The sequence below is a fragment of the Chaetodon auriga genome, chromosome 18, assembly GCF_051107435.1.
Source record: "Chaetodon auriga isolate fChaAug3 chromosome 18, fChaAug3.hap1, whole genome shotgun sequence".
Lineage (NCBI taxonomy): Eukaryota > Metazoa > Chordata > Actinopteri > Chaetodontiformes > Chaetodontidae > Chaetodon > Chaetodon auriga.
In genome coordinates this window covers 12,054,709-12,073,195 of record NC_135091.1, presented here as the reverse complement: position 1 = coordinate 12,073,195, position 18,487 = coordinate 12,054,709, and the positions used below count along the sequence as shown (strand labels likewise).

At 43.5% G+C, this 18,487-nt stretch overlaps 1 protein-coding gene across 2 annotated transcripts in view; it reads right to left on the bottom strand.

Moving 5' to 3' along the window:
- Positions 1–18,487, bottom strand: part of nbas (NBAS subunit of NRZ tethering complex) — a 139,325-nt gene that overhangs the window by 23,889 nt on the left and 96,949 nt on the right. For both annotated transcript variants that reach the window (XM_076756131.1, XM_076756134.1), the window contains exons 47-49: positions 16,036–16,226; positions 12,110–12,199; positions 10,981–11,164 (exon numbers count right to left, since the gene is read on the bottom strand). In XM_076756131.1, the coding sequence (XP_076612246.1) occupies positions 10,981–11,164; positions 12,110–12,199; positions 16,036–16,226 (465 nt within the window). The remainder of the gene's footprint in view (positions 1–10,980; positions 11,165–12,109; positions 12,200–16,035; positions 16,227–18,487) is intronic.

Here is an 18,487-nt window from a genome sequence, read left to right as displayed (position 1 = left end):
TCAATCCTTCATAATCAGCAGGGTGCGCCTGAGCAATAACACACAGCACTCATGAGGCCTGCTGGTCAAGCTGAAGTTTGCCTAAAGTTTAGTAATTAGCCCTTGAACTTCCACAGTCACAGCTCAGCCTCTCTGCCCTTAGAAAACACCCTGTGGCTGTAATTGCCAAACAATCAGACTGCTTGGAAACCGGTTAAAAGATGTTTCGCAGGTGTAATGTTTACCGTGTTCACAAACTCAATTTAGCTTGTTAATCATGATTTTCTAATTAGCTCTTAACAAGAGTACAGCTAACAATGATGGGAGTGTTTCGGGATGTGTACCAAATTTAGTGACATCATCCAACGGTTCCTGAAATACTGGACCAAAGCCGAGGACCAAACACCGAGCAGACCGCCGCTGCCATCCGTGCGAGCCCAGCTAAAAACACTGACCTTTGCCCTCACACTACACAACTAAATAACAGCTGACTTCTCACACGCTATATAAGGCAAAAACTTTTCCAACACACAATTTGCAGACTGCCACAAATGTAATTTCAAAGTACATTTTGAAGAAACCTATGGCAATGCTCAATCAGGCTTCCAGTAATGACCGCTTCAAAACAGCCCAGTAATAGATATGAAGCATGGCGGTAATGGAAAAGGACACTAATATTACCACTTCTCCAGGCAGAAATGACACAGGTGCACGCGCACAACACGCACAAACTCATATGGTCAGCACACCCCAGCGAAGCCAAAGCCCCCTTCACGCAGCAGGTGCTCTATCATGCCACACACATGCAGAGCTAAAACACGTCATGCCTTCACAGCTGACATGAGCGAGCCCTGTGACTCACTTGTTGAAGCATGTGGCGAAGACATTATCACCTCTGTGCATACCGCTGTGGTAGACATGTTAACGATCAGTGTGACCATCACAGTTCACCTCAACAGCCCCCCCCCCCACTCACTCGTCACATCTTATTACCGCTGCCAATCAAGATTAGAGAGCGCTATCATTTCCACCTTTCTATCAAACGAGCGGAATAAATGGAGGATAGCATTTTTTATTAACACGGCGAAAGGCTCCAGAGTCAACTTCATCATTTAGTGGTGTCAGCTTGTTAAATTAAGTTTGCCATCACTCAAGTCTTTCTTCACTGTTTTCTACAGGTCTTACAATCAATTTTTCTTCCTTGCATTGTTATATTGTACTGCAATTTTTCTGGCTAGACAACAAGCTATGCTGACAAAAAGATTTCCAAGTCTTAACTCCATTAGGCTGATTATTTTAACCTAAAGATCAGGGTCATAGAACCTGTATAAAACCTAAAATAATGCAGATACAGGATGGATTATTTCAGCTTTCTTGTCTATTTTAACAACATTGTTTGAAGAAAATAAACTGTATTTTGATTATTTACACGTCATGTACAGGTATTAAAGTTTTCTTTGTTTTGCTAGCTGTCTGTTTTAATTTTATTCTTCATTTATAGATAACAGCTATACAGAGAACAGGGAAACATCAGTGAGTTAACTCTGGTTTTAGCTTTAGCTCCGGCCTCATTCTTCGCTTTAGCCATCTGCCTCTGTAGCAGGAAATGTAGCAGGTGTCAGAGATCAATGATGTAGTTACTGCATAATTTACATACCATGTTCACAGAAAGTATATGTATTTATATAGCATAATAATTATCTATATGGTAAACAGATGTCACAGAGTCATTGGTCATATAGTAAGTGCAGTATGGCTTTGGAGAGCAGCACAGCTGTCAACAGTAACCCTGATGCTGCAAGGTCTATGATAATGTAACATGACTGGACGGGAGTTACAAGCAAAAAAAAAAACAAAACCCCCCCCCAAAAAAATTAAGATGCACAGGTGCGATCTTTGATCTGAATTTATTGAAGTTTTTTAATCTTGAGAAACCACATCTATTTAAAACTATTTGCATCACAAGCGACGCCGCACCTGGCAAACCTGTCAAGGTAACATGACACATGAGAGCGTTCGCCTGTCGGAGTTAAATCAAAGATGCATCGTTCCTGCCTGAATTTGTATGAGCCGTTAGTCAAACACAAGTGAACTCCTGCCCCCATCAACAAATCTGCCTGATAATCTTCTCTGTGGCTTGGCAATTATCTCAGTCCTTGACCTGAGAGGGAGAGGGAGAGATGGGGAAGGGAGAGGGGGGGAGAACACAGGATGTGGGCATGTCAGTGTATTGGACTGGGAGTGCCTGTGGAGCCGTGGGATCCAGAGATCTCTGTGTCTGGCCTTTACTGAGTGTGCTCCGAATGAGCTCATCAATATTCATTGACCCGCTCTGGCTAATGTCCCCAGCGACGGGCAGAATAAAGTTGCAGAGGTCGTACACTTCACAAGGGGAGAGAGAGGCGGGGAGAGCGAGGGAGAGAATGAGCGATGCCGAGGAAGTGAGCGGAGATGATAAGAGAGCACAGGTTTCAGACAAAATGAGAGCAAAGAGAAGTAAACACCAAAAGGGCAAAGCCTCGGGGCCTGTGGGGGGTTAGGGAGTTTATTACGACTTGAAAGTGCAACACATAAAACATGCAGAGGAAACATGAGCGCAACGATGAAGACACGCACACCCGTAGAGAACAAACAAATACACACACATACACACAAACACCCTTGTGTATGCAAAGTATGACATGACAAGATGAGTGCAATGACAAACAAATACAGCTTCTCTAACCTCACCCTGTATTTATTATGCCTTTTCTTGCTCTCTCCCTGTACTCTGGGGTAGATCTACATTGTGTAACATGACACCTGAGAATACATAATGGTACACGCCTCAAGAGAAGAGTCAGATAAGAGACGGAAGGCGAAACACAGAAGGGGAGTGGTTAGAGAGGATGAGGAGGAAAGAAGGAGCTAAGAGCTGGAAACCGTCATAACACACACAGACATCAATATCAAGCATGCATGCATAATCTACCTTTAGAGTATATTTTAATATTAAACCTGTTTGTGCCAAGCTCTCCTTCATCATGCATGCGTATAGGGGCAAATGAATATTCAAGTTGTGAGGAAGGCCAAGGACAGGGGAGGATGCTACATCATGTGATGTGAGTGCACTAACACACACACACACACACACACAAACACACGCACACACAAACCCCCCCAAAACAGATGAGTATCAGTTAAACGGCTGAAGTTTCATACAGTTAAAGCACGTTTTCACATGTAGATGTGAGAGGACGGTTAAGCTTGGATGCACACTCACACACACGCTCAGGCTGAATAATACCAGTTGAAGTAAAGCCTTTACCAGGTGCTACAGCGCAGCAAAGAACGTGCCAAAAGAGATAATGGTGCATGAGTGGCCCCACTTCATCTCAGATTTTACTGTCTTTCTCCCTCCTTCTCGTCTGGCTCTGTGCTGCCCACTCCCATCACTTCAGCTGTCCTCGGGCTCTTTCCTCCTTATTTCTCCTCTTGTCTGTCTCCCTATCCACATCCCCTCCTTTCTTGTTTATTTTATTGCTCTGCCTCCTCTGAGGTGTTTTTTGACTGAATCATCAGTGATCCCACCGAGATGACAAAGTGTTGTGCTCCTCTCTCCTGGCTCCGAGTTAAGAACGGAGCATAAATAAAGTTTCCGCAAGGAGCCGAGGGGGATAGATAAAAGCTGCCAAAGCAAGTGGAATTATAGCTGGGGCTTGGCTATCACGACAATAACCCCTGACCTGTTGTATTAGAGTGTGGCCATAAGATAGCTTCCTCAACCCCATCACATTTATTATTTATCTACTTGGAAAGAGACTCTGCTCTCTCTCTCCTCTTTTATAACCCTCTCCCTCCAGTCCAGGCTCATTCACTTTCATCAAACAAATCTTTCTCAGCTTCACTGTCCGGCTTCTCCTCTCCACATAGGCTTCACCTCACCGCAAAGCTCTGTCCTCTTTTTTCCCCTCACACAATCCCAGGTGGGACAATTCCTGAAGTTCTCCTCCAGTTTTCAACTTTTCCAACTCTGGATCAAGGCAGCCCATCCGCCCAGTTATCAATATGTGATATTGGAGTGGGTGTTTGTGCACTGGAGGGGCAAAATGGCGATGGTCAGACAAAACACGCTGTTCTGTCAACCAGCAACACTCCCGCTTATGTTTCTGTTTGTATTCCTGACATATCAAACAAATGCTGTCGCTACAAAGGTCTGCCATCCATCTGTGCAGCTCTGTTTGTCTTCTTTCATTGTTATTCTTGGATTTCTGTCAGGTCTGAGACTTATCTTGTCAATATGATTTTGCATACTTCAAACTGTGGCCTTGATATTTAAATATGTGACAGGTGGAGTGGGATGTGTTACATACTCGTAAATGAATGCACACTCTCCGTTCCAAACACTTCAAATATTCACAGTTGTTAAGGTTTTCAATACCTCATGTAAAAAACTACGAGCGTATGTGTGTGTGTGCCTGTATGCCGACGCACATGACACATCTGTTTGAGACGTGTGCATGTGTGCATATCCTCCACCTCTAATACATTGTGTCCAGGAATGATGGAGTTCTGTCATTTTCAGCTCAGTTGGTGCGTACAAAATGAGAATCAACTTTTCATCTTTTCAAAGAGAAACAAAGGTGGAGCGAGGGACTAGGAGACCGAGAGGGAAATATGGGAAAGATCAGTGCGCTGATTGTGTCTGGATGTATGACGATAAATATGTTTGGTCACGCAAAACAGCAAGAACAGTTGAGCAAGAAGAGTAAGAATTGAATACTAAGTACACAGAGTGTCAGTCATACGGCCGTGTTGTGCACATGGGTCAGACTATATAGCTCACATTTGCATGACAAAGCCCTCGATCTCACGTAACTTTTCATAAAACCAAATCGAAGACCAAACTAACACCGACTCAAAAATGGGCAGCATGAAAGCGTAGACCTCTGGGAAAAATCGCACCCTGTTTGTCAAAAGTTAATGTGGAAGTTAAACCATGACCGAATCTAATCTTCAACAACCTTTTTTTGGGGGGGGGACTGAAATGAAAAGAAATGAAGGCGTGCCTCGGGAAAGTCAAATAAGAGCCCAGTCTGGGTTAAAACGTGGAGTCCCGAGGCTGTGTAGCTGCAGACTGGAGGCTGACAGAGTGCAGCTACACAGCCTGCCCTGCTCTGCTCTGCTCGGCTCGGCTCGGCTCAGTTCATTCATATTAGATAGACGGCGCACTGCAAGGCCAAACAGCAACCACCAAAACAATGTGTTACAGCAAATGATCCGTGACATTGACAGGGAGAAAAGGGGGCTTGTGGCATGAATCAGCTATCACCGCTGATGAGCTTAGATGATGACTTTTCATGCGCAAACACACACACACACATACACACGACAGTGATCTTCCCCTATGCTCTGCAACATTCACAGTGCACACAGGGGTGAAGACACCGTGTGTGTGTGTTTATATATGTGTGTTCTAACCCTCCATGCACGCAGTTGTGGGATTTAGCGTAGTAATTAAGCATTTTCGCACGGAAACGTCAAGGCTGCAGCACAGAGGGCATGACATTAACAAGCACATATGCATACATGCAGCACATGTACACATACCTCCCCTCCAGCCCACACACACACACACACACACACACACAAACACACTTGCTTTCAGATGTCACCACTTTCTAAAATGCCATAAACAAATGAGCCTAAGTATATTGTTATTAGTGACATAAAGGCCAAACGCACACTACACACACACACGCCCACACACACAGACCCTCAAAACGTAGCAGTGCTGACATTTGGACACCCTGCTGTTATGACTAATCATTCAAAATGAAGTCACAAAATCCATCCCTGGCTTCACCTCTCACGCCCTCCCCTCCCTGTCCTCCCATATCACCTCCCCCTCCTCCTCCCCTCTACCTAAATGTCAGCATTTCCATTGGGCTCATTAATACCTCCCTTTAAAGGTGTGTCTGTGTGTGTGTGTGTCTGTGTTGCATGTTGGGATGCTGTGAGAGGGAGGAAGCATGATGTATTGGAATGGTAAGTGGCCTGCTGTTCTCTTTTTCTATTTTAATATCATCCCTGAATTTTTCTCTCTCTCCATTTGTCTCTGATCCATCATTATCCCCCCCGCCCTCCCCTCCGATTCTTTCTCTCTGTTTCCCTCTGATCCATCATTGCTGGGTATGTGCGCGGCAGCGGCTGTGAATCATGCAGTGGCCTTTCCACTGACACAGCCTGGCCTGACTCAGTCTGGACACCACTGGGCTAAAGAGCATCCATCATAATAGCATTTGTCTGGTGCTATCACAGGCTGACATGCTGAAATGCATGTGCGTCTGTCTGTTCGGGTCTATAAGACAAAAACAGCCTCTGTATATGGATGAGGGTGCACGGACAGAAACATGCAGACTGCAGACACAGGCAGGCAGGGGGGGGGGAGGGCGAGGCTTGGACTGCCAATGTGAAAAGACTACAAGACTTTTCAGATCCTAACAGACTGTGAGGATCTGAGGGTTTCTTGACGTACTGTCAAAGAGGTGCGCGCACGAGGCGATGAGGCAAGGATGGAGGATTACACAGTAAGTGAATCAGATCTGCAGGAATACACAATGCAGCCTTGGAACAAACACAACCAGGTTTATCAGGAGACTGGAAAACAAAAAGAGAGAAAGCTGTAGAAGCGATAACCTTCGAGCTAAATCGGCTGTGATAATCGCAGATACTGTACCCGGAATCCAAATTCAGTTAGGATGGTAATGCTTAGGAATTGTAAAAGATAGACGTGCGAGCTATTATTAAGACCGTGTTGAGTGATTGACCAGCGGTCTGTACGGTGTGTACCCTGCCTCTTGGCTTCAGTCCACCGTGACCCTCTAAAAATCAATATTTTTATCATAACAATGGATACAATGATAATGTGTAAGAAGAAGAAGAAGCAACAAACAAAATTTGTTTTCCATCCTGCAACTTTTCAGTCAAAGTTTTAGACGCCCGCTGTTCTCCGCCTGACCAGCACCAAACAACGTTAGCAACTAGCTGGTGAACAAAGTGGAGCATTGAGCTAAAGAGACAGATATTTCACTCAGAAGACCAGAAAAAGGCGGTCAGACACATGACTTCATATGAAGTAATGGCACCTCTTTGCTAACTAGTTGCCACATCAACTTGAGTGGTGACAATATTGTTGTTGTGTCAACAGCTTATTTTAGCTGCTCCCAGGTGGCAAAGATATCTGTTATTTTAGGTTTAAAGAGATTGTCAACTTCATTTATTTATTTCTTTTTTTATATATGGTCATTTTAAATGAGTCCCTGGTGATAGTGACACACAGGCATTAGTTCAGGCTGTGAGCCCTGGTGTCAGAGATCTGAGAGGCTGCTGGCAGCTCATCACAGGAAAATGAAAAGCAACAAACAGAGACAGCTAACAAAAACATGTGTAGTGCATTATTCACGCACAGTACATACTGCACAAGCTGTAGCAAAGGCGTACTGGCGACTTCAAGCTCACTGTACAGTTTATAAGCTGATTCAAACAGCCTTAATCACCTTTTCACCAAGATTTAGATGAGAACGTCAACGTCATTCTCATATCTGTGTGGTCAATATGAAGCTACAGCAGCCGATTAGCTTAGCTTAGCACAACAACTGGAAACAAGGGGAAGCAGCTAGCCTGGCTTGGTCGGCAGATAAAAAAAATCTGCTTGTTTTTTAGGGCTTTTTTTTTCTCGTTGACCCTATTTACTGCTTTTCATTTCGCTCTGACAGGCTGCCAACTGCCTGGAAGGTCTCCAACCAAAGGAGTCTCAGCCTGAGCTAATCTTAAGAAATCCATATCAGTAGTACAGTAAGCACTACTTCAGTAAGTCATGTCACCTTTTGGCAACAAAACTAATCCTGTGGTATTGTAAAGGTATGTCATAATTTTCCATCTACTCTGCCAGCAGGTCAGCAGTCAGGTCACTTCAGTACATGAACATCACAGCAGACCATCCTGATATTCGTATCTCTGACTTTGCTATTTTATTGCCCCCTCTTGTTCAATTTTAAAGTAATATCCATATTTCTATATCAATCAATTGCCTGTTTTCAAGAAAAAAAGAATATTATGCAAGTCTGCCATAATGTCTGTAATTTATCAATGACAATCAAAGAGGCCAATTTGTACCACATTGAAAGGGACAAATGACAGCTATTCTGATTCTGAATAATCACACAATCAATTGAAAACCTGTCGTTTCATCCCCTCTAATCTGCTCTCTCTTTTTGATCAATGAACCAATTTTCATTGCATGCTCATTCTGAGAATAAAAAAACCCCAAATATTAGTTTCCTTTCTTTTTAATTTGCCACAAAAACAACAAATAAATACAAAATTAATGATATTTGAGGTCCCCGGGGGCTCTCTGAAATACCTTTTTTCCCTGTCCACTTTTAATACATCAATGAAATTTTAGCATTGTGAGCTCTACACTCTGCACATCAGTCAGGCAGAGAGCGATGGAGAGGATGAGGTGAGATTCATTTCAAGATCAAAGCAATGTTTTCTTCAACCTTTTTCAGTTACATCTTTTTTTTTTGAATAATTAAGACACTCAGATGATATGTGCATACAGTATTTTTGTGCATGTGTGTGCTTGTATATGTTCATGCATATTATCATGGAAACTTCTCTACATTTGACAGTACACCAGTGTGTGTGTGTATTGTGTCTGTGTCTGTGTGTGTGCATGTGTGTGTGTGTGTGTGTGTGCATATAGATACTTTGCAGCTGCTTTTGATCGCAGGCGACAGTGCTAATCAGGCGCCTTTGTCAGAACAGCAAACAGACAGCGGCGCAAAAGGAGAGATGAGAGAAACTCCAACTTAAACATACTACTGGCATCAGTTTCACTCACAAACTGCGGCTTGACAGCATGGTTGTCATGGAAATCGCAGCAGGCAGTCTGCGTGTGTGTGTGTGCGGAGGTATGTGTGTACTGCACGTGAGGGCTGAGTATGCAGTGAAACACGGATACAGTGGTTTGTGTGTGTGTGTCAGGCAGCCTGTGGGACACAGTCAGAAGGGATGTGTGCTGATTAGTTAGGGGACCAGGAGGACAGAAAGGTAACAATACCAACTCTTTTCCTTCCTTCTTCACCCCCCTGTCGTCTCTGTCAGCACCTCACCTTTTCACCACCTCTCTCTCCTCCCCTTCCTCCACTTCCCTCTGTCTTTCTGGTTCTAAGCCAACGTGATGAGGTCAGACTGGGGCACGTCTCTGGCATGGCCTCGGGGCACCAGCATGCCACGAGTGCCTGCATTGCTTACAGGAGGCACCGGCCTACCCAGCATGATTACTGTGCCACTGCCTTCAGCTGGGCAACAGCCAGCAGAGACAATGGAGTGTCACTCCAATTAGGAGTCCAAATGTAATAAATTTCAGAGCGGCGACGTGTGTGCTGGGATGTGTTCACAGCTTCGCATCTTTGTGTGCAGATGTGGATATGAAAAATCTTTCCAGCTAACAAAAATGTGAGCTAATCAAAGCTAAATGAGACGTTTGCCTACAAAAAACCCTGCTCACACATCACGCAGAGGCTTTTTAGTAGCCTCAAGGAGCAACAAGGGAAAGAGAGAAAATGGCACTTCATCTGAAATGAGTCTTGCTCTTAATCTTTTACAAGATTAATTAACTGATCTCTTGGATATACACTCCTTTAAAAGCGCATACGTGTGCCCTCCCCCAGCACGTGTGTGTGTTTCGTATGAGGCTGCCAAATGTCGGGAGTGCACCCAATTAGTTAAAGAGTCCGGGCCCACGTCCTGTCTACCTGCGCTGACAATGGCCCACGGCTGCACGCATACATTTACACATTGATTAACCAGCCCAGGCCATTAATTAGTCAGTTGGGAAACTTTAATGACTTGCTACTCCGATTACACCGGGGAGGGGGAGGACACAGGCAGAACCACGCACGCAAACACACGCATGTGCAAACTCCCAGCATGCGTGAACCCAGATTTTGTAACTACTGTGTATCAAACACTACTGCAAATATAAAGAGGATTTAGGAATGCTAACAAACATTTATGTCAGCATGGGCTGGTTTTACATTTTTTTGGAAATCAAATCATCTCCATTCAAAGTAAGTAAGTAAAGTAGCACAAGCTGCTTCTGAAGACCTGTTTCCCCTCATTCAATTTAAGGTAATTATGATCTTATGAAGGATGTGTATTTTATAATCTCTGTCATTTCTGAAGTGCGATTATGTAGCATTGTGCAAACTGAGTAAATACAGAATTTCATTATATACGGATACAAACTGAACATTTTTTGGAAGTCTCTGATTTCTTGTGGCAACCTCCGTGTAATTTAGATGCACGACTGCAATTTTGAATCAGATTTCCCAAGATGAAACATTTGTTTACTCTTAACTGGTTCTATAAATATAATACAAGTGTCTGCAAAGGTCTCTGACAACTGTGACGACTGAAACACCTTTAGAAATGTTTGTTATGATCATGAAAAGTCACGAGCGGATCACTTTCTGAAAACTAATGTTAATTTCTTTCAACAATGTTTGTAAATCACAGGTCAAATAAAGCAGTAATGATGTCAGCTGTGCAGCAGCAGCAGCAGCAGCAGCTTTAGCTGCAACTAGACAGATTTTAACTTCCTCTCTTTTATCCCTTTTTTATAGTACATGTATATGTATATGCCAACCTTCACATATTTCATGATGGGATGAGTGAGTAATTTATGCACCCTCTCAGCATCTTCACTACCCCATTTCTACTCTGATCTCAATCCATTTATCTTTTTTCTCAACCCATCAATTTCTAGTACTTTTTCAAAATGTATGGTCCAGCATTTATATGACCTTGGAGAAAAGAAAAGACAATTGTAGCCTTCTTCAGATCAAGTTCCAGTGCTTTACTCTTCGAGTGTTTGGGATTAAAGTTATGTATACTTAAAATCTCTCACATTCGAGTGCTGATGAGTCATGGCTGCTTGTGCGTGTGACTTACCTCTCTGTCTTTGAGAACAGCCTGAGTTCTGTAGAGCAGCAGGAGACGAACGTCACTGTCTTGGAGGCTGAAGTTGCTCTCCAGGATCTGCAGCACGTCGATCCGAGGCCGCACAGGCAGCGACGCGTCGCCGCAGAATGGATGCAACCAAGCCAGGAGGTCGTCTGAAGTCACGGCGCTGTCACTGCGAGAGGAGGGCGGGGGGGACATCAGACAGACAGGTGGAGTGAGGCAGATAACGAGACAGAGATAGAGAAGACAGGAGCAGAGCTGTGGTCAGGTGGCTAATTCAAGGTTTTTGGCTCAGGCTGAGATATGACATTAACTTGCCAAGAAATTAAGCTTTTCACACAGAGATGTCTTCCAAGCCTGCAAAAAATTCTCTTTTTGTGTATATACAAAAAAATCAATGTAGATATTCAAGCAAATTTAGACATTTACTGTAATCAAAACACTCAATTACTTTAATTTGTGATTCTTCTTGCTGGCAAAATGTCCAAATTAGATAAAAAAAAATTCATTGTTTGAGCTAACATTTCAGTATTTTGCTTCAACTAAACATTTAACCGACAAAATAATCTAAAGACGAATCAATAATGAAAGTGTTGAAGGTGGCATTCTGAGATCTTCCAATCCAAGCTTAGATTATGTCGATTTGTGCAAAACTCCACCGACAGGCAGCAGATTAGGAGCCATGTTGTCACAGATCCATCGGTTTACTGTGTTTGGCTGATGGTCACAAAAGAGCTGACCAGAGGCGCTATCAAAATGTTGTCAGCTCCGAAAAGCTTCCAGACAGGTTGGCAGGTGCCTCTCGTTGATTCAGCTATCAAACAGACATTTTACTGGCATTTGACACTCAGCAGGTGTTAATTTCAGGCCTTGAATAGAGATGAGAAAAGCAAGAGAGAGTAAAGAGATGGAGGAGGGGAAACATCTCTGCATCGTTGTGTGTGTTATGACTCAAAAACACACAGTGTGCTTGGGATTGATTTATTTGATCTGTTCTGTGAGGATGATGATGTTTAAGGACGGCAATAAAAGTCATCTATTGAAGGTTTCTACAAATACAGTAAGGCAAAGGTGTGTGTGGTCTGTCTCTGTGTGTGAGTTGCTGTAGATAACCTACCCAATCTGTACATTTTTGTGCACAGCGGTCACCATGGCCTCCAGGACCTGGAGCGGTTGTGGGTAATTCGTCAGGGCATCGGGGTCTCCGCTGAAAGACAAACCACATCACCACAATCATCTTTCATAATTCGCTCATGAAGATAAGATTTTCAAATGACCACAATAGAGAGGGACAACAGCTGAGAAAAGAAAATCAGAAAAAAAGAGGAATCAAAGGCTTTCTTCTCAGGGACGGCGTTGGTTAAAAACATGTCTGGCAGCGATTAAAGATTTGAAGCAAACGCAGCTTTGCAAAGATTAACCATCATGAAATCATTTAAAGTCCTAGAGACATGATGCAACTAAAAAACATTTGAAAACATCTCCAATGTGACAAGCTCAAAGGCTGCGTGAGCATGTTGGTGAAATACATCAGAAAATCGAATAGTTTTGTGGGGATCTGCAGTCTCCCCTCCTTCCCCTCTGTGCTCCCGTGATTCCCCTGCCTGGTGTCTCCTGTTTGTCTCATGGCCAGCAGGTTGGGACCAGCCTCCTGAACTCACCAATCGAGACCCACCTGCTCACTCTGTATATAAGCACCTGGATCACTACCAGGATCCGTCGTATCGTCCGCTTGCTGCGCGGTAACCACCTACCCGAAGCACCCAGTCGGTTTTTGCCTTGTTTACTTTCTGTATACCTAATCGGTTGTGTTCTCCCTGTTGTGCTCAGGTGTCTAACCCACACCTGCTTTGTTTGTGTCCTGCCAGTCTGCTCTCACCGAGGACTTGGACCTGTCTGCATACTCCCGCCAAGGGACTGGATCTGTCTACCCTTCAGCTCTGTATAAGGACTTGGCTTTGCTTAAACTCTGTCATAACCCCTTTCATTCACTGAAATACCTAAGCTGTTTTCTGCAAATTCTGTCCAAACCTAACAAATTGAATCATCTAACGCTGACCAACTCAGCTTCTCTTTTCAAATCAGGTGTAAATGAGATTTAATGAAACATACTAGTAGGTGAGCTTAAATAGGTAAAATGTGATCTTTTCTGCAGTGTCATTAGTGTATTTCCTGGTGTGGCTGTGGGCTCTGCAGCAATGTATGTGTGTGTGTGTGTGTGTGTGTGTGTGTGTGTGTGTGTGTATATATGTGTGTACTGTATGTCGCAAGAGGAGGGCCATTTTTCACGAAGACAGAAAGCAGAAAAAAAAAAAAGGGTGATTTCCCCTGACTCAACTCCCCTTTGCTGCTGGGCTCATGTGCGTACACACACACACACACACACACACACACACACACACACAAACCAAGGCCTGTGCACACACACATACGTGTATATGTGTGACATGCACATACACATACATACACACACACACATATACATGCATATACACAACATAAAAATGGCGCGGCAAAAGGCAGAAAGACGACACAGCATTTTCTTTATTGCATTTTACCACTTACATTTTCTCTTCAAAGACACACAAACACAGAACGGTTATGACAGATACAAAAGATGGCCATTAGTGTGAGGCTCAGGTATGCCTGCTGCGCCAGACTGAAGGCTTCGAGAGAGCCAAAAACAAGACCGGCTCATTCATACCTGCCAAACACAATGCTTCGAGAAAGCCCTGCAACAACAGACGCACGCACGCACGCACACACACACTCACGCACGCACAGAGCCGTACTTGAATGCATTAAGGTGTATTCATATGCAAGAGCGCTGAGCAACACGTTCAAGGGAAAGAATACCTCCAGCGAATACATAAGGCTGTGTTTGCCTCTCTCACACATCACACACACACTCACACTCACACACACACACACACACACACACACACTGATACATAGTGTGTGTGTTGCTGTGGGAGCCAAGTGAGATCTGCAGGGGAACAGCTGTATTAGGCTGCATTAATTATAAGACGATAATGAATCAGAGAAAGGGGAAGAGCGTGTGCATGCAAGAAAGAGTGTGTGTATGTGTGTGTGTTCAGCAGGAAGAGCGCCTTCATGTCTGGTTAACTACAAACGCCTGAGTGTCTGTGCATGTGCAAAAGGATTTTCTGGTGCGTGTGTGCGTGTGTGTGTGTGTGTGTGTGTGTGTGTGTGTGTGTGTGTGTGTGTGTGTGTGTGTGTGAGCGAGTGTGTGTCTAAATTGCAGGTGCCATCTATCTCCACCATGCGCCATTGAGCAGCCATAAAGAAGCAGGAAATGAGGCAGGAATATAATCAAGGAGACTGGCGCCTATTTATCAAGCCAATCAGAAGGCTCGATAATATCTGGCCTTGTCAGTAAATCTGTGCTCCTTGGTCTGTCAAAAAGGACATACATTTAAAAAAAAAAAAAAGCCTTCCCTTTAAGCCTGTGCAAATGTTAATTGAAAGCAACTTCCTGTTTCTCAGTAACATCATGTTAAATCGTTCAACATCCAAGTTTTTTCCGTGGCCCTAAAATCTAGAAGCTCTGCAGATGTGTCAGGGTGAATCATCTCTCCCTTCCTTTTGAACGCAGGGAGCAGGAAGACACCAATAAAACGCTCCCAGTCCAACTCCCACAGGCAGCTACTGTAGATTCAATGCAACACTTCAGGCATTTGTTTTGACAGTCTTTTCCCACCAACATGCTGAGCCCAAAGTGGACCAATATGCAGTATATTTTCAGATAACAACCAACAGAGATCAGGCAGTAGGTGGTGTGAAGGGGTGGCCTTCAATATTTTAGAAAATGCATCACAAAGCACGCTTTTGAGGTGGATATAGATGCTGCCCTTAATTGGACTTGTTTTAAAAAATCTATTTATTTTCACATGCATATGTGTGCAATCTCAACAGACAGGTATGAAAGGGAGGCATGTAGATGATAATGTTGTCTGACAAGGCGCAGCAGCAAATGCAAAAGAGATTAAAATACGAAAGAAAGGAAATACATATAGTAACCTGACAAGTTGATTTTCTTGCTGCCTTCCTTAGGTTCGTCACAGTGGGCGATATCTTCAGTAGCACAGAGTGCACAAGCCTACAGCGGTGTAATTTTCCCAACATTGTCCTGTTATTATTAACCATTTTTCTGAACAACGCAGGGCTTAGAGGGGAGCTACTGGTGTGCAACACCATTTATGATTTATAACCCAGTGAGAAGAAGAACAGTGGTATCCACAATAACAAACACTAACTTCAGAGGCAGGTCTAGAGTTGAAAGTGCTCTGACTCCGAAAGCAGGAGATGTTGTGATTTAGCTAAATGATGGTGAAGAAGCAAGTAACTATGACTAAAATCCGGTCAGTCACTTTGTTTTCTTTCGACGATGACATCTAGGCTCAGAAGTTTAACATAAACTGATATATTAATATACTCTCTGGGTGTAAAAGGTATATTTTTCTACTTTTAAGTTAGTGTCTAATGTGTCTTTTGCGCATGAACGTCTTGTTGTCAATGGGAGGTTGACTAGCAGAGATTCCTGGAAATCGGTGAGCCCAGCTGTACGACTTCATTTTTCTACATTTCTTTTTTGGTTGTTGTTGTTATATGGATTATGTTGTTTAAACAACATGTTAATCGTTGAGCTTTAGAGGCGCTGCTAAGTTTATTATTGAACTTTAGAGAAAGCCAGGCCAGCAGCCTCTCCTGTGCCTCCTGTCTTTATGCTAAGCTAATTGCCTCTTGGCTCCAGCTCCATAGTTGGTGTACAGACATGAGAGTGTTATCGATTTTCCTCATCCAACTCCTGGCAAGACGGCGAAAAAGCATATTTTCCAAAATGCTGAATAAGTGCTCCAAGTGTACAGCCAAGCTTCTCTGTGTCACCGTGTATGCTGTCAACGGAAAGACTTGGTGATATCTACTGACAAGAGTGGATCTTACTACCCCTGAGTTTGTGTTTTCTGCTGTGCATGTTATGAAGAAATAGCACAAATAGAGAGAGAGAGAGAGAGGTAATACCTGAGTGCGGCCACTACTCTCTCCACTGCGTCACGCAGCACCGTTTTAACAGACAGGTCTAGAGGTCCCACAGCGACGCCCAGAAGCTCTTCAATGCGCTCCAGAGGCTGCCCGTCAGTGGCCATGGTGACTGCCAGCTCATGCACTTTTGACCTCTCTGATCGGGACAGATCATAAAGCTGACCGTAACGCTGGAATACAGAAGCAAAACAAGACATTTTTGACCTGGAGGGAAAATATCTCATAGTGAAAAAAAAAACCCCCAGAAATAAAGCAAAGCATAAGGTGGCAGACATATTCACAATATCAAAGTAAAGCAAAAAAAAATACCAGAAAAGGGAAAAATATTATTAAATTGGCTTGAATATTATTTTAAGAAACAGGAATTGAAAATAAATAAATTAATAAATAAACAAAGGCAGAGTGAAAGAAGTGCAGTGGTGGTGCAGGAAGTGCAAAGTTTAGTGAGTGAAGTTTGCTGTTGAGTGCTTTGTTCCCTACAGGTATTAACCCAGAGGGCAGCGCCGGCCTGAACCGGCTCACCCCTCCACTGTCCTGCTCTGCTCTGCTTTGCTTGTTTTTCTTCTCCTCCAATAAGAAACGGCTGAGAAGCTAGGGACTAGGGAAGTTGGAAATGGTCTTGGGTTGTGTGTGTGTGTTTGTGTGTGTGTTTACATAGTAGATGTGTGAATATTTAGGGGGAAGAAAGTCATTATCATTCATAATATTTCCTTTGAGCACAGAGGATGAATAAAATTACAATTACTTTCAATTTCCTCTATTTTTCCCTCTCTGTTTTCTTTGTAGACTCGCCCTTGATTTTATTCCTCCATAGGCAGAAGTCTCACCTTTGAGGAGACCAAGGTTGGGTATTTGTATGGAGGCAGAACAGATCCTATTCAAACCTATGTCTCAATAGCAGCTGCAAAGAGCACCAAGGTCTGGTGAAAGACTGCACTTGTTGCCACTGGCGGTCTCTCGAGAGCTTGAAACACAAGACTTTCAAGGCTGGTTGATAGAGGCGACTCCACAGTAAGTGGACAAGTATCAATGGGCAAAAAAAAGTCTGCAGCTACTGTTGTGAAAACCTGAGGGTGTGACAGGTTTTGAAGATGCAGGTTCACAGTAATGCTACTAATGCACAGATTTGTTGTTTGCCAGGGGAAAGACAAGAAACAAGAACAGAATGGAAGCAGCGGCAGAAGATGCATTCAGATTCTTTACTTCAGCACAAATATCACACTGTGAAAATGCTCCACTCCAAGTAAAAGTCCCGCATTATCATTACCTGTATCATCAGCAAAATGTGCTGAAAGTGAAAGTACTCATTGTGCAGTAAAATGGTCTGAAAGGGTATGAAAAATTGAAATCTGAAAAGAAACTAGTCATTACAGCTGTTCGCAGATGTACTGAAGTAAAAAGTACAATATTTTTCTCTGAGATGTTGTGAAGTAGAACTGTTTACTTACATAAAATGGAAATACTCAAATGTGTACTTAAGTAGAGTACTTGAGGAAGTGTACTTTGTTACATTCCCCCACTATGTGGAAGCACTAGAGTTTAAAAAACGTTTGACATTTGCTAATCCAGGCAACACGGCCTTTTTTCAGATCCAGACAGGGTCATGATCTTTGCACGCAATGTATTCAGTGGGAGATGGTGGGAGAGGGTTCGCCGACACACTCTGAGCAAGACGTTGACATTCTTGGCATCAAGTCAAGCTCAATAAGCACTAGCACTGGACTCAGATAAGGCTGCCCTTTGTCACCTCTCCTGTTTGTAATATTCATTGACAGGATATTGACATTCATATGAAATATGATATTCTGACCGTCATGATACGTGGACATCATATATTCATGATATATTGGCAGAATGTCAAGGCCTAGCTGAAGACCTGAAGAGTGTCTGGTTGGGTAACATTTGGGCGCCATCACTGCTTTTTGTAGGCAATGTTCACTGTGATCTCGAGGCAAGTGGGTGTGCACGCAGTACACAAATGAAGAGGTGGAGAAGCATGTGGGGGAAAGGACGACTCTGTGTGCCATTGTGCCACCACAAACCTTACAAGACAAACGACTTGAAACTCAATGGATGCAAAATGGATATATGGGGACTCTGGTACGATAAGAAGATGGAATAAAAGCTTCCACCAAACAGCAGTTGATGGTGATTTTGGGGCACTTTGATGGCATAGAGGTTGAGGTGCCAACCTCATTTTCTCCAGTTTACATCCAGCTGAGGATCGCTGCTCCACGTCATTCCCCATCTACCACTCTCCCCTCTTTCCTCATAAAAATAGCAATGGCACCTTTGTTATTCTGCCGTACGGTATTTGATTCATCGTACATGGGAAGGTTATACAAAACTGTGCTAACTTACATACCAATTTGTCCACAGCAGTTATCTGTCCACAGCTATCCTCTGGATCGTGACCCATGCCTTCAGAAAC